The 24,501-nt window shown below is 41.2% G+C and overlaps 1 protein-coding gene across 1 annotated transcript in view; it reads left to right on the top strand.

Annotated features, from left to right (window-relative positions):
• LOC132874328 (calmodulin-binding transcription activator 1-like) overlaps positions 1 to 24,501 on the top strand; it is a 499,951-nt gene that overhangs the window by 401,308 nt on the left and 74,142 nt on the right. The window contains exon 6 of the mRNA XM_060910417.1: positions 9,712 to 9,783. Within this exon, the coding sequence (XP_060766400.1) occupies positions 9,712 to 9,783 (72 nt within the window). The remainder of the gene's footprint in view (positions 1 to 9,711; positions 9,784 to 24,501) is intronic.

Raw genomic sequence — 24,501 nt, 5'->3', positions numbered from 1 at the left:
GGTTATCAGTGATTGGTCGTAAGCACAGCATAGTCTGGCATTACACACTGAGGTTGAGTCAAGTAAACCTGATTTGTAAACTTGTAAAACAGTGGCTGTGATCTGAGCTGGAGATCCATATCGAGTTCAAGATAGTCAATAACGTGCTGAAAACGTCACTAGATTTGTTGCTCGGCTCTTCCTGAAGTAAAGTCACTAAAGGGGTCTCAAAAGTTGCCAAATCCAGTTACAAAGTCTCTAAGTTGGCAACACCGAAGCACTGTTTGGAACCAGAAATGGCCCTTGGCGTGATCACTCATATGTTGAAGTTTTCTGTAAGGATATGTTTATTTAACATTTATGGAAGGAGTGTCCAGTGTCAGCGCTTTGTAACTTTAAGTTTTCAGAACACTTTGGGGTTTTGAAATCAGGGAAAATTTCCAAGATATGAAATTATTATCCATACAGGACACTTTTTTGATGGAATAAAAATGTGTTCTATTCCCTTCTAGCGGGTTTCATTCATTTGGTTCAGTAGAATGCAATATTGTTAGCGTATTGCTTATCCTACGTGTATTACATCACTCTGCCCAATGGAGAACGAGCTTTGAATATGGTTTATGATATTGCATGGTTGTCAAGACAACATAACATCACACATCAGAGACGTAAAACATCCGCGCTAGCGAGCGACTGGGACAAACATGGCCGCCAGGTTTGCTTTGTTAAATACGGAAGATTTAGAGAGAATTTTGAAAGAGAAAGACGCGTTGAACACCTGAAAGGAATGTGTATGGATGATAATAATATTGGCTGGCTTTTTTTTCCATGGTCTATCAGATATGTTCGTTCAATGCCAGTCAATATTATTTAAATATTTAACTTTGGAGTAGTAACAGGAATAGTTTCCTGTAACAGCATGTCTGATCATGTTTAATTCCTTACAGAGATGCCTTTATACCTACTTCAGTTTGAATTAGAAAGCTCTAACTCATTTCCATTTTTTTCATCCTACTGACAGAACTCATTGTACATCATCTACTAAAGAGAGAGAGAGAGAGAGAGAGAGAGAGAGATTCAAAGCCCTAAATTACCTGAGCTACTGTAGAAAGAATCTCAGAACGAATATCACCAGCTGTGGTTAAATAAATAAATTAATATATAAATAAATACAAGTCTTAAAAAAACAAGCCCCTTCTGTTGTTTATACGATACGAGTGCATGGTGTAGCTCTACTGCTAATGTTCATGAGATTCAATTTCACAATATTTCAAGTAATTAAAATTTCTGATTGTGTTTTAAAAGGAATTTGACAGCTCTCACAGTCCTGGCTTCCAAGGTCAACGGTTCATTTCATCAATCAAGGCTTCGTTTAGTCAACATCTCAAAACAGTGGAATAAAATGCAAACCAAAGAGGATTGTGTTCATACAAACACACTTACCTTGGAACACCTTGAAGCCACGCCTTCTGTGATGTCACAACATGGATAAGCTTAATCATGGCAGACAGAGAGAGAGAGAGAGAGAGAGAGAGAGAGAGAGAGAGAGATGATCTGTCATGCTGTGCGCTCAGGAATTTTTCAGATAAATATAAGATTTAAGCAGGAAGTAGAAAAACTGTAGGTTGGAAGAAAAGGCTGAAAGGCACCTTGGCTTCTGTGTGAGTGAGTGTGTGTATGAGAGAGAATGATTGTGTGTGTGTGTGTGTGTGTGTGTGTGTGTGTGTGTGTGTGTGTGTGTGTGTGTGTGCGCATACTCATGCACTCACATCCGTCTGTGAAAGCATGTTACAGTGCGTAGGAGCTGCTCTCAGACACCACGCTGGGGCTGATCTAATCGTGTGAATGTAATTAGGCTTTAATTGCCCAGCGTGTGAGACTCTGGCATCTGTCTGGGGCCCAGACGGCAAATAATAGCCTCTGACGCTGTCATTTCTTAATCACACTGTTACCAAACACACCCATGCAGCCAGCGTTGTGCAACTGAGAGAGGACACGGGAGCACGTTCGGCAGCGTCAAAGTCTCTTTTCCACTTTTGCCTGTGCCCTCGTGTTAGATGTAAATATGATTCGACCTGAACGAGGTTGTAAATTCAATGCATTGACAGTTTTTTAGTGGTTTTGTCACATTTAATGTAAACGATCTACTTAATTACTGATTAATTCTTTTGCTCTATAATGACGCTCTCACTCTCATTTCCTTTATCTCTCTCTTGCCTGAAGCGATATATCAATAAAGTGGAGCAGAATTTTTAAATAATACAGAATTTTTCATATTTAGTACAACAAATATGTTACGGTTTGTGTAGCACAGTTTCTAGCGATATTTACTGAGAAATAGCAACCCATTTGTTTTCACTGCATGTGTGCAAGAGCATATGTACACGGTGCATAAATTATTCCATTTAGGTGTGTGTGTGTTCATGGAGAAATTCTCAGTATGAAGAACACCTACCCTGGTGAAGTAACACCTACCGCCATAAAGGATTCATATAAAACCAGCTAATTAAAAACATTCAAAGCAGTTTATGCAATACTGGGTAAAATGATCATTATGTATATACAAACCATCTAATGCATATTTATGTATATTTGTAAAATGCATCGCAAACATCCACAAGGTTCACATTAATGCACTCATTCTAATATGTTAGCCTTTCTATAGAATTATTAAAACATGGCCGATATATACACAAGTGTTAGGCACATGGAAAGAAATGCTCATTCTCATCTCATTATCTGTAGCCGCTTTATCCTGTTCTACAGGGTCGCAGGCAAGCTGGAGCCTATCCCAGCTGACTGTGGGTGAAAGGCGGGGTACACCCTGGACAAGTCGCCAGGTCATCACAGGGCTGACACATAGACACAGACAACCATTCACACTCACCTTCACACCTACTCTCAATTTAGAGTCACCAGTTAACCTAACCTGCATGTCTTTGGACTGTGGGGGAAACCGGAGCACCCGGAGGAAACCCACGCGGACACGAGGAGAACATGCAAACTCCGCACAGAAAGGCCCTCGCCGGCCACGGGGCTCAAACCCAGACCTTCTTGCTGTGAGGCGACAGCGCTAACCACTACACCACCGTGCCGCCCTAATATTTGGTGTGAGACAACCAAATAAAAATATTAGTCTGAGGTCCAGTGAGTGCAGTTTTATGTGGAAATGAGCTGTAGGTTTTCCTGAGCATCTTCCAGAACCAGCCCCAGTTCTTCTGGATGCTTTGACTGTCACACTCACTTCTTCATTTTGCACCAAAACCCAGCAGCCTTCATTATGTTTTCTTTTTTCATCTGAAAAGTGCTCTCTGATTGGAATATGCTGCTCGGACACATTACAAACTTCTTTTTTCTTTCTGTATCATTTAATTTTGTGCTGGAAACAACTTCCGAATGTTTGGAACTCTGAAATGTTTTTGTAATGTTTTGACTCGATAATGTAGAAGTCATAAAATAGAAATCTATAACAAGGTTTGTATGAAAAAAATATAGGGGGGCTAAGACTTTTGCACAGCACTGTATGTGTGTATTTTTTATATATAAAATGACTTTCTGTGGCTTCCCCTCCTGTGTCGATGGTCGTCTTCTGGACAGCCGTTAAGTCAGCCTTCTTCCCCATGATTGTACTGAACGAGACCGAGAGCTACATGGTATTTATACTGTTTTACTCAGGCCCACTTTACACGGGGACGGTCTGAAACAAAAACGCAAAAGTCCGTTTTCGTTCTCACTTTTTTCCGCGTCTACACGACCGTTTTCAAGGAGGAAATCTGCGTCTATACGGTGACGCATAAATGTGTGGAATTCAATTGGATGTGCATGCCAGGCGGCTAGGTGGTGCTGTGAAAGACCTCCGCTATGCCTGCACGCATGCGCAACGTCTTCCGTCTTGTCTGATCTGCACATCTGCGCCGCGAAAACTTTGACTACTCTGGCTATGGTAAGTAAGAAAGTAAGTAAAAAAGTAAGAGCATGCTATACCCGCCTCTGTTCATTAACGGTATATGTGCAGATTCGGTATAGATGTTCGAAGGACTCCTGGACGTTTATTAAAGCTGCCAGAGCAGCTTGAAGGTCCGTTGGATCGATGTAATCAGACATGCTCTTACTTTTTTACTTACTTTCTTACTTCCCGGGCTGGCATGTACAGTATATGTACATATGTATGACGTAAACGCGTACCCGACGTGAGCAGATCCGAGCAGAGTTTCGCGTATTGGGTAGTTTAGACGGATATGCAACGGGGGCTGTTTTTAACTTATCCACTCTGGAAGGCGTTTTCAATTTTTTCCGTTTTTCAGCCTCGGAAACGCCGTCCCCGTGTAGACGAAAGGCACTTCCGATAAAATATTTAGTCGTTTTTACCCGACAGCGTCCTCGTGTAAACGGGCCCTAAAACACGAAATGAAATATTCTAATAATTTGAGATACTGGATTTCTGATTTTCTGGGCAGCACGGTGGTGTAGTGGTTAGCACTGTCGCCTCACAACAAGAAGGTTCTGGGTTTGAGCCCAGCGGCCGGCGAGGGCCTTTCTGTGCGGAGTTTGCATGTTCTCCCCGTGTCCGCGTGGGTTTCCTCCGGGTGCTCCGGTTTCCCCCACAGTCCAAAGACATGCAGGTTAGGTTAACTGGCGACTCTAAATTGAGCGTAGGTGTGAATGTGAGTGTGAATGGTTGTCTGTGTCTATGTGTCAGCCCTGTGATGACCTGGCGACTTGTCCAGGGTGTACCCCGCCTTTCGCCCGTAGTCAGCTGGGATAGGCTCCAGCTTGCCTGCGACCCTGTAGAAGGATAAAGTGGCTACAGATAATGGATGGATGAATGGATGGATTTCTGATTTTCATGCGCGATAAGCCACAATCATTACAATTAAAACAAAAAAAAGTCTTGAAATATTTCACTTTACATGTTGTAATGAATATATAACATATGAAAGTTTACCTTTTTGAATTAAATGATGAAAAAAAACTTTTTCACAATATTCGAATTGTTTGAGATGCACTAGTATACTGTGTATATATACTGTCATGCTATGCACAGGGCTCCATGTTTAACTGAAACCGACGGGCAGAATCCATTTTTCCCCATTTATTATTTTATAATTTAAGGCACAATGCACTTTCAAACAATCTTTAATATTTATTTATCTTTCTATGCTAAAGCTAGACTGCCTTTCAGATTTTTCAAGTGTAGGTCTTAAAAAGAATTTTCCCAACACCCAATTATTTTTGTTTAGTGACTGAAAGCTACTGAATTTGAATCACAGACTTCCAATTTTATAATTTTTTTTCCTAATAGTACAATTAATGACTTTAGAGCCACGTGGCCCTAAATTCTCCGCTATTTTTTCCTGCTTCACCATGACCCAATTCAAGACATTACATCATGCATCACATCACGTGGTGGGCTTTCCCCATTCACGCAAGGCATTGTGGGATACAAATTTGAAACAGGAGAGAAAAACGGAGGACGTGAGTGTGCGAATGAAACGTAAAAGACCAACTACAGTAACAGAAAGAAAGCGAGAAGAAAAGACGTTATGTTCTATACGAAGGAAAGGAAACGCAGGACCAAACTAATAAATATGGGCGCTCAGCGAGCACCTCGGTGTGATCAGCTGTTCGTTTAGCGACAGAATGATGGAACTGTCAGTGCACGCTCAAAGGGAAACCTGCGCATGCGCACACGGACTTCCTCTGTCTGCTTGACTGCGCGAAGCGAGCGATTTAATGCACATTATTTGCTTTAATCCCTTCAAATTAAATAACTTCCCAGCCACAGAACGGCCTGATATTTTATCAGATATTACAGAAATAAACATATATCACAATCACCACATTTCAGACGGAACTAAATTTCACCAATTTTATGAAATCGAAAGGCCGTCTAGCTTTAATAACGTTTCCATAAAATACTTTTACAATTCCACTGAAAGTGATTAAAATAACAAGTGAATATTATGACCAGAAACAGGAAAAATCTTGACATCCCAATTAGCTAATCCTGTTTCTAATTTAACTAAGCAGCTGGTATCCAAAAAATAAAATTATACAAAGGAATGTGTTCATTTAAAAAGAAACACTTTGTCATAATCAATATAATTATATAACAGTGCATAAACTTCTAATCATGAACAGTTATTCCATGAACTCGAGTCGTACATGAGCTGATCGCCGACGAGTCGCGTAGCACCGAGATTGAGTGGAATAACTGTTTTATTCTATCCACATTCACTGGATTTTCAGAAACAGCATTTTTATTTTTACTTTTTGCCAATTCGATAAATAAAAACTTTATACAAAATGTCCAACAAAATAATTTCCGCTTAGAATGTAAACAAGCCAGCGAAATGACAGGAGCAATTTGTGAAAAATGCGATAATGATAATAATAATTCTTGAAAAATAAAAAATATATGTTCTTACCATCAAATATCTCATCTCATCTCATCTCATTATCTGTAGCCGCTTTATCCTGTTCTACAGGGTCGCAGGCAAGCTGGAGCCTATCCCAGCTGACTACGGGTGAAAGGCGGGGTACACCCTGGACAAGTCGCCAGGTCATCACAGGGCTGACACATAGACACAGACAACCATTCACACTCACATTCACACCTACGGTCAATTTAGAGTCACCAGTTAACCTAACCTGCATGTCTTTGGACTGTGGGGGAAACCGGAGCACCCGGAGGAAACCCACGCGGACACGGGGAGAACATGCAAACTCCACACAGAAAGGCCCTCGCCGGCCCCGGGGCTCGAACCCAGGACCTTCTTGCTGTGAGGCGACAGCGCTAACCACTACACCACCGTGCCGCCCACCATCAAATATGTTCACCCCATATTTTGTTGCTTTTTTTGTATTTTTTGGGGTTTTGTTTTCGAGTAGTTTTTATTTCATCCTCGATTGGTTCAGCAACACGCTCTAACATTTTATTTTTCTCTACTCATGGTATATGAGCTGATATCCTCATCGTAGAGTAGCCAATCAGAGCGTTCGATTGCTCATATCCAGTGAATGTGGATAGAATAATTTCTGTTAGTTGTTTTTCTACTCGTCTGTAATAACGCCTCTTCAGAGTCTTGCAAAAATGCCGGCTCAGGAAGAATTCGAGCTTGACGCCCCTGGTCTCAACATTTGACCTCTTATTTTGTTTGTTTGTTTGTTTGTTTGTTTGTTTGTTTTTTCATCATTTTGGAATCAAAACAGGGAATAGTTAAGAACCGGAACCGATGATCAGAATCAGATTTGGGGTCGGGGATCGATAAATTTCAAACGATACCCGACCCTAAACATGAGTGTGAACAGGAACTAACTTGTTCTGACATGAAATGGATAAGTGGATAAAAAGTATGTCATGTCGTTCGTTAATAAATGACACGTCGTAACTGTTGACATTTGGCTGTGGTATAAGAGGAATAAAACAGCACATCGATCAACTTAAAGGTGATTCCAGTAACTCTGCTTCATCACACCACTCCATCGTTGATGATTTCCCTTTAAGGTCATGACACTGAGTGTTTCTTCCTTATGTATGATATGTGTGTATAGGAACTGTGTGTACAGTGTTTATGCATGCTGTGTGTGTGTGTGTGTGTGTGTGTGAGAGAGAGACTCAGGATGGATTATGGTGCTGTAATCGGAGATAAACAAAGTCAGTGCTGTGAAAACGTGTTTTGATTTGATGCCCCACGTGTCTAGAAAGGTGTACTCGAGTGAAACCCAGCACCTGTCCACTGAAGTGACAGACTTTCTCCTGTGTGTGTGTGTGTGTGTGTGTGTGTGTGTGTTATACTAATTCAGATTGCAATAACAATGTACCATGACTTTCCAAGACCTGCTCCATAAATCTGTACACTGTTTCTGGATGTCTCTGTGCGTGTGGTGTGTATATTTAGAAGTGAGCCTTTTCATTTACACACTTTCTATTTTCTGACTTGCTGAGTGTGCTGTTATGCGTGATAGCGAGACTGAAACTTCATCCCTCCTATTCAATTAATTCCTGTAATCTGGAGCCTGTTTAAGGTGAGCGGCGGCCCAGGCGGCTGGCTTCTCACATATTCCCCAGCTGGAAATAGCATTAGGGTCAATCGCCTGCTATCGACTCGCTCAGAAGGACACTAGACAAAGGGAAGGACAGAGACACGAGGCAAGACGGGGTGCTGTTAGCCCTAAACTCAAATGATTCAGCCAATTTAAGAAAAATTTTGATTATTAAAGAGATCGGAAAGTGCACTGGACACACAGTGCAGCGATTAAACCCAAAGCACTGTTAGCATAATAATCTGTGCTAACGGAATGCAGCTAAGTAGTTCGCTTAGCTAATAGCTGATAATTCAACTCTTCTCCAGGAGTATTTATTTTAGTAGCTAGCCAGTTTGCTTTCATTTTATTGCACTTAACCGTTTTAAATCGATGGAAAACTGGCTATTCTTCCATATTTGAAATTATTTACAATGTGTAATCTGTTCAATTTTCCCTTTAAATTTTCAATCCCTGTTTCTGCTTTACATTAGGCAACGACACTTGGCAATAAAAATGCTAAGCATAAATAAATGAGACACAAATAATTAAACCATGACAGTATGTTATTCTGATACTTGTAGACGGTGAGTCAAGTAAAATAACAGTTTTACTTTTTCAGAGTAAATTTTCAGTACAGTTGTTCAATATGAATCGAAATTTTAAATATAAATGCAAATAAAGATGAATGCAAATGTTTTGTTCTTGCTCGACCCTTGCAGTTTTAATTTTTTGACATGAATCACTGTCTAAATGTATGACTCCCTATCAACATGAATCACTGTCTAAATGAATCACTATCCAAAGGTATGAATCACAGTGAAAATGAATCATTATCTCCATTTATGAATCACTGGAGACTGCCTAGGAATACCAGGTACTGTAAGGCGTGGGAAGGACTTTAACTTAACTTAAATCTAAATGAATCGCTATCCAAATACAGGAATCACTATCTAAATGTATCACTGTCTAAATGAATCACTATCCAAATACAAGAATCACTATCTAAATGCATGCATCACTGTCTAAATGACTCACTATACAAATGAATCAGTATCCAAATGTATGAATCACTTTCAAAATTAGTCACAATCTCCATTTATGAATCACTATGTAAATGAATCACTCGCTAAATGAATCACGATCCAATTGTATGAATCACTAACTAAACACATGAATCAATATTTAAATGTATGAATATGAATCACTGTCTAAAATAATGAATCACTATCTACATGCATCCTTCTCTAAATGAATCACAATCTAAACGACTCCCTGTGTAAAATGTACCAGCCTCAAATGATCAGAAAAGTCTGATAGAAAAGAGTATTAAATTATTTACATTATAATATATAACCGAACAGACAGCAGGTCATTTAAAACCTGGAGTGACTGACGAACCAGAGTCCGAGACCAAAACAGCACATTAGGCAGTTCACTAACTTTATCTCTGCTCTCTATAATCACAGTTCATCATGTTTAATTAAGTGGGGAAGCCAGAAATTGTGATCATGATGAAATTAGAGTTATTTTTTGCAGTCTTGGGGGTGAAATGGTTCATTTCATGCTCACATGCTTTTCTGTGCAAACTGTAGACATGTGGATGAGTAACTGCATTAATAATCAATGAGACTGTGCAGAGGAAAAAGAGAGTGTGTGTGTGTTTAGTAAAGTTCTCTGTGTGTGTGTGTGTGTGTGTTTTCACAGTGTCTGTACGGGTGTTACGTCCACTCCTCCATAATCCCCACCTTCCACCGCAGGTGTTACTGGCTGCTCCAGGTAAGACCTCTATCTATCTATCTATCTATCTATCTATCTATCTATCTATCTATCTATCTATCTATCTATCTGTCTGTCTGTCTGTCTGTCTGTCTGTCTATCGATCTGTCTATCGATCTGTCTATCGATCTGTCGATCTCTGTCTGTCTGTGTATCTGTCTATCTATTGATCTGTCTGTCTATCTATCGATCTATCTGTCTGTCTGTCTATCGATCTGTCTGTCTGTCTGTCTGTCTATCTATCGATCTGTCTGTCTATCTGTCTATCTATCTGTCTGTCTATCTATCGATCTATCTGTCTATCTATCTGTCTATCTATCGATCTGTCTGTCTTTCAGTCTATCTATCTATCTATCTATCTATCTATCTATCTATCTATCTATCTATCTATCTATCTATCTATCCGTCCATCTGTCTGTCTATATATTTGTCTATCTATCTATCTATCTATCTATCTATCTATCTATCTATCTATCTATCTATCTATCTGTCTGTCTGTCTGTCTGTCTGTCTGTCTGTCTGTCTATCGATCTATCTGTCTGTCTGTCTATCGATCTGTCTGTCTGTCTATCTGTCTATCTATCGATCTGTCTGTCTATCTATCTGTCTATCTATCGATCTGTCTGTCTGTCTGTCTATCGATCTGTCTATCTATCTGTCGATCTCTCTGTCTGTCTGTGTATCTGTCTATCTATCAATCTGTCTGTCTATCTATCGATCTATCTGTCTGTCTGTCTATCGATCTGTCTGTCTGTCTGTCTATCTGTCTATCTATCGATCTGTCTGTCTATCTGTCTGTCTATCTATCTGTCTATCTATTGATCTGTCTGTCTATCTGTCTATCTATCTGTCTGTCTATCTATTGATCTATCTGTCTTTCAGTCTGTCTGTCTATCTATCTGTCTATCTATCTGTCTATCCATCCGTCTATCTATCTATCTATCTATCTATCTATCTATCTATCTATCTATCTATCTATCCGTCTGTCCGTCCATCTGTCTGTCTATATATTTGTCTGTCTATCTATCTGTCCATTTGTCTATCTATCTGTCTGCCTGTCCATCCATCTGTCTATTTCTTTCTTAGTCTATCTATTTATGTCTGTCTGTCTATCTATCCATCTGTCTGTCTGTCTGTCTGTCTGTCTGTCTGTCTATATATCTGTCTGTCTATCTGTCTGTCCATTTGTCTGTCTATCTATCTGTCTGCCTGTCTATTTGTTTCTTTGTCTGTCTCTCTGTGTCTGTCTGCCTATCTGTGTCTCTCAGTCTGTTTGTCTGTCTATGGGGGGGAGAGAGAGAGAGAGACGAGATAGTTTTTGCAGAGATTGAAGGAGAGAATAAGGAATACTGCTGTTCTTCACTCACATTCACTCATTCTGCTTCTGATTGCTCGAGGCAAAGTGTGTGTGTGTGTGTGTGTGTGTGTGTGTGTGTGTGTGTGTGTGTGTGTGTACCCTGTGCAGAAGAAGGCTGCTGTAGATGAGGTGTTGCTGAAAGCAGAAATGTTCAAAGAAAACTAAACACGGACGCAGCGTGTGGTCGGCTCTTTTCCTCACTGCGCTTCACTTTGAGTCTGATCATAGGTTTACGGAGAGTTTTCTCTCCACTCGGCCGTCTGAAGCTCATGATTGATTTCAGCGAGTGAGAATAAGCACATCAGCGAGAGACCTGAAGCATGCGGCTGGCTGTTCCTCCTCTCACTTTCCCCAACTCTATAAACTCTCAGGCGGTGTATTAACACCAAACAGCAGCTCGTCCGCATTTCACAGCACCGTCACGCACCACTCACAGCGGATTTATACACCACGTGCGCCATGTTTACTGGAACAACGGCGGAATTAAAGGCAGATAACAGTCGATTGACACATGGCTCTTAGACATGATTACCTCTGCTCCAGCCGCCGCTTCACCCGATCAATACGCTCTCATCCATCAGAGCAATCACTCGAGCTCAGATTTCACAAATGAATAGCTGTCAATGTGACTCTAACTGCACAGAACAATCCGAGTACACTAACGGTGTGCTGGTGTTAAAGCAGGGAGCGTAAAAACAGCTTGTTTTTCAGCTGAGTGAGGTGTGTGTGTACACGTCACAGAACACTGGGCATCGGTGCTGATCGCTCCAGTGATGCCTGACCATGTCCCTACACACACACACACACACACAAATATACAAACTGTTGAAAAGGCACACAACTGTGATACATCAGTTAAAGTCATGATTCAAAAAATCCCCCAAAAGGAAGCGTAGGAAACAAAAAACTGGGATTTATTGATAAATACTTTCCAGCCTGATCTCAAAAAACAAGCCAAAAGTTCTTCCCCTCAACCCCCAAATAAGCCAATCGATGTATGAAGCTGAAACGATTGACAGTCGCATCGATGTTTTGAACACTCTGGTATTAATTAACACTCTGTAGAAGCCACGCCCCCGTTCTGTATATCTCACATTAGTCACATTTCTTCTCGACTTGATTTTCCTTCGTGAAAGCTGCGTCCTCGCTGCCTGTCGAGGTAAACGGAGAACGTTTTGAGTGACATGAAACCTAGCAATTTACTGTACGTTCGAATTTATCGATTTTACGAAATCGAGTCGTACCTGAGCTGATAGCCGATGAGGCGCGTAGCACCGAGATTGAGTGGAATAACTGTTTTATTCTATCCACATGCACTGGATTTTGAGAAACGAAGCATTTTTTAAAATATTTTTCGCAAATTCGATCGATAAAAACTTTCTACAAAACGTCCAACAAAATCATTTCCGCTTAGAATGTAAACAAATGACAGGAGCAATTTGTGAAAATGCGATAATAATAATAATAATTATTATTATTCTTGGGCGGCACGGTGGTGTAGTGGTTAGCGCTGTCGCCTCACAGCAAGAAGGTCCTGGGTTTGAGCCCCGTGGCCGGCGAGGGCCTTTCTGTGTGGAGTTTGCATGTTCTCCCCGTGTCCGCGTGGGTTTCCTCCAGGTGCTCCGGTTTCCCCCACAGTCCAAAGACATGCAGGTTAGGTTAACTGGTGACTCTAAATTGAGCGTAGGTGTGAATGTGAGTGTGAATGGTTGTCTGTGTCTATGTGTCAGCCCTGTGATGACCTGGCGACTTGTCCAGGGTGTACCCCGCCTTTCGCCCGTAGTCAGCTGGGATAGGCTCCAGCTTGCTTGCGACCCTGTAGAAGGATAAAGCGGCTAGAGATAATGAGATGAGATGAGAATAATAATTCTTGAAAAAATATATATGTATAAACATTCTTACCATCATATACTTTAATTCCATATTTTGTTGCTTTTTTTTGTATTTTTTGGAGTTTTGTTTTTGAGTAGAGTTTTTATTTCGTCCTCGGTTGGTTCAGCAACACGCGCCGCCATTTTGTTTTTCTCTACTCACAGTATATGAGCTGATATCCTAGTAGTAGAGTAGCCAATCAGAGCGCGCAATTGCTCATATTATACGCATATCAGTTCACTCAGTATATCTGTTAGGGACGTCACTGAATATTTCCACACGCTGCACGTTGCTCGCTAAATGTCGAGGGGTAAAGTGTATCGAGCGCGCACTTGCGTGCGACATTGTGAGGGTGAGGTAAAAACACACTTATTTATTCATTGAGATGTTTGATTTGAGCGAGTGCACACGTGAAAGACATGCATTAGTCACCATGGCCTGAATGGCAGGCTACATGATTACTGTTTACCGCAGCGCAGCGTGTCGCCTGCATCTTTTATGAGAGGGAATTTATTTACCGCCGTTCGAAGGGCACAAAGTCGCTCGAGCGTTAAAGCAAGCAGACAGCATGAGGACGGAGTGTGGAAGGACAACAGACTTTAGTTTTTCTCCCTTTCTTGTCCTTCCTGCTTTTCTGCTTTGTGTGAGATAAAGTTTGCACACCCCTGCTCGTCTATATTTTTTTCAGATTTTAGAATAATAATGAAGACGACAAACAGTACACAATAACACAGAGGGAATTATGGAATAAGCAAGAAATGTATAAAACAATTAAAAGTATTTTATATTTGAATTTCTAAGGTAGGTATTTTTGGATTGGCTTTTGTGTGTGTGTGTGTGTGTGTGTGTGTGTGTGTGTGTGTGTGTGTGTGTGTGTGTGTAAGAAGTGGAAACAAAGCCAAAGTATGTGTCTGCAGTTTGTAAATGTGGCGAATCATGAGCAGGATCACAGTACAGGCCTGGATGTGTAACCTGACCAAGAAATGCGAATGTATTAAGAAATCCCAGTGAGACGAATGATCAGAAACATCACATAACCAGAAAATATATGTGATAAGTGACCAGATATTTATTAAAAAAAAAAAAAAAAAACTGTAATGTGTTTCCGTTCACATTGTGGCCTGGAGACAAGAGAGCAAAACTGGAAGTGGGAGATTGGATTGGATTGGATTGGATTGGATGGGAGGGGCTTACTCTGTCTCCCCTGTCAATCACAGCGACAGTGACCAATCCTGGGCGTCTCTGAGCTCATGTATGAGGAAGAGGGCAGATAGCGCTTTCCTGTGACTGTGTTACGCCACATTGTGAAAAAGTGCTGAGGTTAGCTTCACGTGTCCTGGAAGAAGCATGTGTTAGCCTTCGCTTTCTCAAGTAGCTGTTGGCCAACACCTTTTAAAAAACAAAACAATCAAACAAAACCCTGCATCGCGATGTAGAAAGTCTTTATCTCAAAATTTCTCAAACAAACTACAAATCAAAGTGACACAACCAAAATCCAGCTCTTCTTCCTTCCTTTGCCCACTTTAAGTGACACCAAATTACACGAGTTCGCTGCATAAATCACAACCGGATAGAACTGGTTTAAAAGTCAGAAGATCCCAAGAGGTGGAGCTTCGACTCAGGAAATACCGGAGAATGAAATGTGATTGGGTCGAAGCAGATACGTGAGAATATGTTAATGAAAATATATCATTCTTTTATGTTTACTCTGAAAAAGTTGCAAGATTATGTTTTAAATCCATGCACTAGCTTTGGAAGCTACACTTACATATTTTCACACACACACACACACACACACACACACACACACACACACACACACACACACACACACACTCTCTCTCTCTCTCTCCTGCTCTGTCTGATACCGCAGACGGGCGTGGCCAATCCTGGTGCCAGTGTGTTATTAGCACCCACTTTTTCCCCAACCTCCCGGACTGGATGAACCATTACTTCCCTACACACCCACACACACACACCCACACACACACACACACACTACACTTTTGAGTGTGCAGACTCTGACCCAGGGCTCGGCCTCAGTGGGACAGTGTGAGGGGAAAAGAAAAACGAAGATACGAGAATTGTGTTAAATAATGCATTACTGAACTGAACACTCTTTTAAAGAATGGAGAAAGACAAATAGCAGTGTGTGTGTGCGAGAGAGAGAGAGAGAGACACACACACTCAGTTTCTGGCTCATTACCACAGGAGACCAGGAGACCTCAGTGTCCTTCACCTCACACACTGCGTCTCCCTCCAGAGACTGAGCATTTGTTATATATCTATTATTTCATGAATAAAACAGTTTTGTATTGTTGTTATTCTGCGTTTGCAATCACGTGACTTTTTGCCTCGTGGTTTACTGAAAAGCAAAATCGAGATATCAAGAAAAAAATATGTTTTAAGCGATGGATTGGACCCCTACAGCTTAAAGTGCATATCACGGGTAAATTCAGGAGCAAGATCAATGTAATTCTCCTATTTTATATTAAACTTTGGTCAAATATCTGTAACACTGGTCCGCCTCTGAAAAAACTTGCCATTTGGGTTTCCCGGCAAACATTGATTTTCGTGACGTTGCGTGCGGGACGCCTCCTTCTGAATCCTACGTCAGCGCTGGTTTGTTTATGAGAAAACGACCTGGTGGTTTTCTGCAAATTTCTTCAATGTTATCACGTAATTATTAAAATGGTTAACAGATGTATCGTAGGAGGGTGTAGCAACACCAGTCTTGATGGGATTAGTACTCAGCGTTTCCTACATTGCGCTCAGGTGACAATTCCATATTTCAATGCAAACTCGCTCGCTGCTAAACTTGGTCTACACAGGCTGTGCACTGAAACCCTGCAAGCTCGCGCAGCCTGCTGGCGCTTCCACAGTTAACGCCACGAATCTGGCTCCAGACTCCCTTGGGATTTTTCCAGATGTGTTTTGTTATTTTATTTTTTTCTGCTGTAGACAGATGGCCTTTAGACTGTCCTGTAGACAGTTTTTTTAATAGAACAATTAATGAATTTAGAGCCACATGGCCCTAAATTCTCCGCTATTTTTTCCTGCTTCACCATGACACAATATAAGATATTCAGGTGGGCTTTCCCCGTTCACGCAAGGCATTGTGGGATACAAATTTGAAACGGGAGAGAAAAATGGAGGACGTGAGTGTGCGAATGAAACGTGAAAGAGCGACTACAGTAACGGAAAGAAAGCGAGAAGAAAAGACGTTATGTTATATACGAAGGAAAGGAAACGCAGGACCAAACTAATAAATATGGGCGCTCAGCGAGCACCTCGGTGTGATCAGCTGTTCGTTTAGCGACAGAATGATGGAACTGTCAGTGCACGCTCAAAGGGAAACCTGTAGCAGTAATGCAACACTTTTTCACAGCATCTCTTTGAGATCGTGATTTTTCGTTCTTTAACCCTCGTGCACGACTTCTTTTGCGATCCTGTAATACCTTTTGTCTTTTTCTCGATTTGATCAGTTCGAACATCCAAATACAGAGCAACAATCTGCCATGTCTGGAGGCAAAACACAAGAAACTACTGCGAAGCGACTGTAAACCAATACGATGCTGGGAATCTGAACACGTAATGAGGCGGATCACTACAGGAAGTGACGTCTATCGCAAACAAGCAATGGAAAAATAATCAACAATGGCGTGGTGTGATAAAGCTGAGCCCCTGTCAACATGCTGAAGTTGGTTACGTCGCTATAATTATTATTATTAGCTCATCCGGCCAACGGGTGATGAGTTTATGCCATCATGTGTTGTCTGTCGTCCGTCGCTTTTTCTCTCTCAGTTCTTCACTGATTTTTATTCTTTTTGGCAGGAAGGTAGGTCTGCCTGGGGTGCATATAGCTTCTACACAAATTTGCATAATTGCAATTATTAATGAAGATATGGAGTAATTAATCAATCCCTAATGAGCAGTTTCCACACAAATCGCTTCTTCTCCCTCAATTCTTCACCGATTTTGATTCTTTCTGGCATGAAGGTAGTGGAATCTAGGGTGCATAGAACTTCTACCTAGATTTGCTTTATTACAATTATTAATGAAGTTATGGACTAATTAAGCCTTAATGCCTTAAGCAGTTCAACAAAAATTGCTTCTTGGTCAATTCTTCACCGTTTTGGATTCTTTCTGGTAAATAGGTCGGTATTCCTAGGGTGGATATCGCTTCTATATATAGCTTGTATATAGTGTATATAGCTTCCAACATTTATTGTGCAAGGTGGCCCACTTTAGATCCTTCCTTCTGGACTAGACGGGGCCGGAGTGAGCTACGCCATCATCAATGGTCTCATTTCTCTGTAATAGCACATAGACAGATATCTAGTCTTTTGACGAATCAAGGAATTCCCCTAAAAAACAGAGTACAAACGTACTGTGCATGCATTAGGCCTGTACTTATGTACGGAGCAGAAACATGGCCGATGACTAGGAACCTTGAAAACATGGGGAAGAGATGTGATTGCCGGATGTTCCAATATATGGCAAATATACACTGGGAAGAGGGAATATCAAGTGAGGAAGTGATAGAGAGATGTCAAGTGGAAAGCAAACGAAATGTAATGAGAAGACAACGTTTGAGATGGTCCGTGCATATCAAAAGAAAAGAAGAGAGTAGTGTGGTACGGAAATCAGCAGAAGCTGTAATTGACGGAAGATGCCCCTGAGGAAGGCCTCTGAAAACATGGAAGAAGTGTATAGAGGAAGCTCTGAGGGAACTTAACCTCGAAGAAGAGATGGTCTATAACAGACTGAGATGGAGAACGCTCATAGCTCGTCCAACCCCATGAAATATGGGAACAAAAAGACGTTAAATGAAAAAGAAGAAGAAGAAGCACATCCTGCAGTGTTTTATTCCTTTTATACCACAACAGACTTGCCAGCAGTTCAATGAACTGTTACCATAGAAACGATAACGGCTCAACGTTCATATAAACCTGTGGTCTGAAGCTGCACCACTGTCAGAGCTGCTGTTAATCAACAAGAGAATTAATCAACACCTCCTGTCCTGACCAGTCAGAATGGAGAATTCGATTCGATTCAGTTCGACACTGCCGCGGTGTAAAATATACAGTGAGTTCGTTAACACGCCAATAAAGCACACTTCGAAATTGAGAGAGGAAAAAAAAAACAGAGAGGACAATTGAGGTGGAGAAGAAAAAACAGCTGAAAAACATCACCAAAAAAAGAAAGAAAAGCCCATCACAATATCCCCAGTGCTAATTGAAAAGAGAGCAAATTAATTACTGTAATGAAGCAATTAAAAGGCTGTCACGCACCCTGGCTTCTCGTTTAGGCCACTAAGCATTTTGTTGTTGGTTTTTTTCCCCCTCCATTCCCCTTGTGTCCACACGCAAAGATTCGTGTCCTCTTCACTTTCAAGATCTTTCCTCTACTTCTTTCTTTTCTTTTTTGGAGATCAGTGAGATGAAGGCTGGGCACTAGGCTGAGCTCAGGGTCGCTCGGTGTGTGTGTGTGTGTGTGTGTGTGTGTGTGTGTGTGTGTAGGTAGGCTAGTTTGTCAGTATGTGAAGGACAGATCGTACAGAGAGCAGACAGAGTGTGATCTTTTCCCCCTCGTGCCCTGAGTCATCTGTGATGGAGGGTTTTACTTGGCTGTGTGCGATTAGAGGGCGATTAAAGGACGTGTCAGGGACAACCAGACATCACCGATTCCTCCTTTAGTCTTTGGAGTGAGCAGAGTCTGTCTCTCACCAAATGTGAATATAATCTGGCATGAATAGATAATGTACACAGTCACATACAGGATGAACAGGAGGCACACTATTTATTATTATTATTATAGCTGTCAATTGATTAAAATATTTAATCGTGATTAATCGCATTATAGACCACTTGCATGTGACGTCACAGCCGATCCAGATTGTAAACAGACGCCATCTTGTCGGTCAAACGCCGTATTTCCGCCTTCTACTTCTACTTTTGCTTCTACTTCTACCTTTTCTTCTGGAAAACCCTACTATATACAATTCTACTACAACGTCAACTCCACTGAAAATCAATAAAACATAAGACGAGTGGAATCCTGTGTCCGAGTCCTTCCCTTTCAAATGTGGGAAACCCATGATGTTCACATACACTTGACAGTAGGCTGCCACGGGACCCTGACAGGCGTGCAAAATGGATTGCTGCTATGAGGTATACTATATATACAGTAATAGTGATAGACTACTGATACTTGATCTAACTGATAATATAAAATATTCAACCATAATAGTGGATATGGCAGAGCATGATAGGGATGCTGCGGCTACAAGCTCTCCCTACCTGTGCACGTTTTTTATGTTTTTTTGTGTGTATTTTTGCGTGTTGTTCGTCTGTACCGGACTTCAATATCCACTACAACCGTATGGACTTACTGGACATTGGTTTCCAGAAGAAAATGACGGTTTGTAGCGATTTCCATCGCATGCACAACATTCCGGACGAGATAGCGAGACCAGCGGGGTCTCCGTGGATTGTTATCGGGTCTGGCAGGCGAAGGAGGCGGCGGCGGGAGAGGAAGCAAAAGCGAGGCTGCAGGCAGAGCCGGCCTGTTGACTAAGCTCAGAAAACAGACACTCAAACCTCCACTGCTAAGCCGCTACCTCTCCAACGCCAGATCCATGGTAAACAAGACGGACGATTTGGAATTACAGCTGGAATTACTCTATTCTATTCTATTCTATTCTATTCTATTCTATAATCGGCTAGTCAGTGCTATACTAGATACTACTGATATATCTAGTATCAGTACTAGTACTCAATACTTAAGTGACTTACCCGTCCAATGAGGATTGTTATTTTCTTGTTTACAAGATGCCACATCTGAGGGCGGCTGACAAATCCTGAATTTCTGTAAAGATAACTGTCCAGAGATTTATAAGCACGCAGTGCTTCACCACTGAACAGCGAGGGAAAGTTAATGAGGTAATTATACACATCTGGGTATTCCACCTCTGGCAGTTCAATATCCACTGACACGGTCGTGAAAACTACGTCCGGTATTCGATAAGGGTCACTAATCTGTAGGTCGTTTATTTTAGACATATATCTAATTATCTGTTCATTAGAAAAATGAGCCGTGTAGTCCGTCGGTTATATTCAGCTGTGTTGTTGACCGACAAGATGGCGGCTGTTTACATTCCAGCCGGGATTCGGTCACGTGACTGCAAGAGGTCTATTGTCCAAAGTTAACTCACGATTAATCGCACATTTTTTATCTGTTTGAAATGTACCTTCAAGAAAATATCTCACACATAAACAAATTGAGCTAAAAGTCGGTCTTCATGTCCGTCTTTTATTTTAAAAAAAGCTGCATGTTGAATTTGTTCTTAACGATATAACCACGAAAGCAGAGGTGGACAGTAATGAAGTACACTTACTTGAGTCCTGTACTTAAGTACCCTTTTTGAGTATCTGTACTTTACTCGAGTATTTTTTTTTGGAAACTTATGACTTTAACTTCACTGCATTTGAAAGACAAATATCGTACTTTTCACTCCACTACATTTCTGTCAAGGTCCTCGTTACCCGTTACTATGAAGCAGCTTTGAAAGTGGATGTTTTTTCTTTTTTTTCTAAAACGTGATTGTTTTTTTCGCACGTGACACTGAGACAGTCTGTCAGTAATCACTAGGGTCACGTCACGTCCATAGACTGGATAAAATCAGGTTCAGTGATTTCTCAGCAGCGTTATTTGAACACGATCAGTTGATGGCAGAATGGAAGGAGGCGGTTCTTCTGGAGAATGCACACACCCACGGCTATAGCTAGAACCCATGTTTCAGTTTTCTGAAAGGATTAAAGATTCGTTTCATTTTAAATGTTTGCTTTATTTGCCGAAAACAAACCACATCTCAGCCTACAAAAACTCGCCGTCCAACCTGCGGAAGCATATTGAGGAATATAAACGTTTTATTCCAAGAGAAAGCTTGCAATGAAGTTGTCTGTGCTTTTAGAGCTAGCAATAATGTTGCAATAGCTATACAGTCTGGTTAGTCAAATGACTTTCTATGGATTTGCCTGTCAAGTTGCCATCGCCTTGTCCACGGCTAATGTGAACACACAGCTAGTTAACTTGGACACTGTTAGTTAGCATGTAAAAACAGAGTTAAGCTAACATGAATAACGTTAACTTATCTGAAGTCCTTTCAGAAATATGTTTTAGCATAATCTTGCCAAATAAACAGAATGTAGAAATCTTTCTTTTCTAGTAGCGTTAGCTATACAATATGATTTCAAGTTTGAAAAGAGTTTGCTAGCATGTCAGGTGGAGCGTCACTGACTAGCTAGCTAACGTTAAGCCACCATGATGGCACAGCATGCGCTCATTTTGTGAATTCACATTTCTGTCTTTGGTAACGGCGTTAGGTTTTGTAAGCGTTGTGTCAATAATACAACAATGCATTGACCGAAAATGTACTTTTAATACTTAAGTATTTTTAAAAGCGAGTACTTCAGTACTTTAACTTAAGTAAAAATTTGACTGGGTGGCACAGTGGTTAGCGCTGTCGCCTCACAGCAAGAAGGTCCGGGTTCGAGCCCCGTGGCCGGCGAGGGCCTTTCTGTGTGGAGTTTGCATGTTCTCCCCGTGTCCGCGTGGGTTTCCTCCGGGTGCTCCGGTTTCCCCCACAGTCCAAAGACATGCAGGTTAGGTTAACTGGTGACTCTAAATTGAGCGTAGGTGTGAATGTGAGTGTGAATGGTTGTCTGTGTCTATGTGTCAGCCCTGTGATGACCTGGCGACTTGTCCAGGGTGAACCCCGCCTTTCGCCCGTAGTCAGCTGGGATAGGCTCCAGCTCGCCTGCGACCCTGTAGAACAGGATAAAGCGGCTACAGATAATGGATGGATGGATGGATGGATGGATGGAAAAATTTGACTGTACAACTTTCACTTGTATCAGAGTCACATTTGACCAGTGGGATCTGTACTTTGACTTAAATAATGAAGTTGGGTTCTTTGTCCACCTCTGCACGAAAGTGATGAAAATAGACGAGACTATTTTTTTGTCAGCGAAGCCGCCATAACTCCATTGTGCGTGATGTCATTTTCCGCAAGCACAGCAGAGGTGTACAAGTGCATGCCGTACTCGACTATAGGATAATATTATGGTCTAGCATATTATGGTCTCGGTCAATTTGTTTGCATTTCTCCACAAAAATTATGGCAATGCAGGATTAGGAAAGGAATCAAAATAAAGTAGTGACTAGTTTATTGCCTGTTTATTTAAATATATCACGGGCGATTGCTCTAAGACAACGAGGGAGGCTCAGCCTCCTCTAAAAATGCCCTTATAACTTTAATGTGTGCGTGAGTTTTTCCCCCTCGTGACAGCGCGATGCAGCGCAGACTCAGTGGACTTTAATGGCATTTGGGAGCGATGCGCTTTTCAATCTCAAAATGCAAGACGGTTATTGGACAAATACTGCGAAAATGCCCGCCCACCGGACTCCCAGCCTCACAGTGGGAGGGACATGGCAGTTTCCGCGAGGAGACTGGTGATTGGTGAAAGCGGCCGGATATTTTCTTTGATTGACAGCTCGTTTCACCTATAGACAGGCAGCGGTGAATCTCAGTTCAGTCCCATGTGGATTCGCAAGTGCTGTGGTGTATTGTAAGAGATCAGCTTACATTTCGATTTCATTCATTACATACGGTTTCTACCAGCTTTTTTAGTTTGTATATATTTTCATTGTAAATAAAGTGTAAATATAGTGTTGTCAAGTTTGCTATCTTAGTTCCAGAAATGTTGTTTATTTGAGTGACTGAACTTGAACTTGAGGGGGCTAGTCAGCTAGCAAGAAAGCTGCGCACGGATGCCAAGCATTGCTGATTTAATTTTGGCGAAGCCATTTGCCAGTCTTCCTTTCGAGGAAAAAATTTAAATTAAAGAGCAGGGTAGAGCAACGCCTCAAATTGACTTGGTGAAAAAGGTAGGGAATAATACTCGTTCCTTTCAGCTCTCCTGGTACGAGAAAGTGAATTGGCTAACAGCAAGTGACCCACATCAACAACAGTAAATAGGCTACTTTAGTAATATGGCATGGATGGACCAAAAATATAGAATCTATTTAAAATGTTTATGCTGAGTATATTATATTGGAATATATATTTTTCTGGATATGAATTAAACACAGCTACAATTTGGAAAACATTTTAAACAAAAACACAGCCGAGAACATTTCACACTACAGACCTGGATTAAAAGTGAAGGGTTATCAAAATTGTCAATAAAACATTTCTCAGTCAAAATAAGTAAAATATAGGGAAAGTGTCATTGAATGAAATGTGTGGCCCCCAGCTCTATGTTTGGCTCCCCAAGGTCAGTGCTTGTGCCTATTCCAGAACACTCTGCTGTTACTGCTGAGGTTCCTGACAAAGAGCTGCTTTCAATAATGATCAATTTTTAAACAACATGCCACAATTTTAAAATATAAAATGTTAAAATATACCCCCCCCCCAGCACCACCATCATGTATATTGGACAGTAGGCTAATGGGCCAAAAGAACCTGTTATTTCACAGTTTGTGACGCTGCCAACAATCAGCCAGATCAGAGGCAAGAGTATGTGCAAAATTGATGTTTTTTCTTTTAAAATCTGGAAATATCGTAACCGACCAGCCTCCCCTGTTTGAAAGACTACCAGCCGCCACTGAAATATATATATATTGACCTGCTTATCTTCCATCCGTTTGATGCGTGACGCGGTACGCTGTCGTGCTGCCGGTGTTTTGTGGTGAAACAAAGTCGAGATCACGTCTGCCTTCAGTTGTCGTTTCTGCCTCGTGTCTCGCTTATTCCCAGTGAATTTTTCATCCAAATCCTCCACAAATCCACAATCTTCTGTAAAATGTTCACTGCACAATACGCTGCTTTTTCCAGGAGTAAAGTTTTCTCGCTTTATTTGATGAAGCCGCTCGGACAAACGTCTCAGATCCGGGACGGAATGAAGAAGACGTGTGGAATCCTACATACGTCACGCAGCGCCACCCTCATTTTCATCTCCTAATATATCCATACAAATGAACATGTTTTTCAAGCTAAAGTCCACTAAATTTTTTTCATCTAGAACATCTTGTATTAATGTATAATGAAGACGTTTCATAACCTCGTAATTTCAAAATTTCCTGGTTTAAAAGTGACTCAAAACTTTTCAAGTTTTTGGGGAGTGGGTGTTCTGGGAAACGGAGTTGAAAACCTCTTCGCGCTTGACTGAGAAGGAAAGCTGCGTCTCTGAAAACTCTCGGCTCAGACGTAGCGTCTGTGGTGTGATGACGTCGTTCTGACCTTTAAAAGTGAAGCAGTGTGGTTCCTTGACAAAAAAAAAGAAAACACTATCATTCCGAGGTTATTTTTCCTCTCAAAAATTTACGACTTTAATCTCAGAAGTTCTGAGTTTTTTTTTGTTTTGTTTTTTTCCCAGAACATGAACAACAGGTCGCACATTCCAACACGTTTTATGTTTAAGATT

This window comes from Neoarius graeffei, chromosome 26 (genome assembly GCF_027579695.1).
Source record: "Neoarius graeffei isolate fNeoGra1 chromosome 26, fNeoGra1.pri, whole genome shotgun sequence".
Lineage (NCBI taxonomy): Eukaryota > Metazoa > Chordata > Actinopteri > Siluriformes > Ariidae > Neoarius > Neoarius graeffei.
Note: the sequence above shows the minus strand (reverse complement) of the source record. Positions and strands in the feature narration are given on the sequence as shown.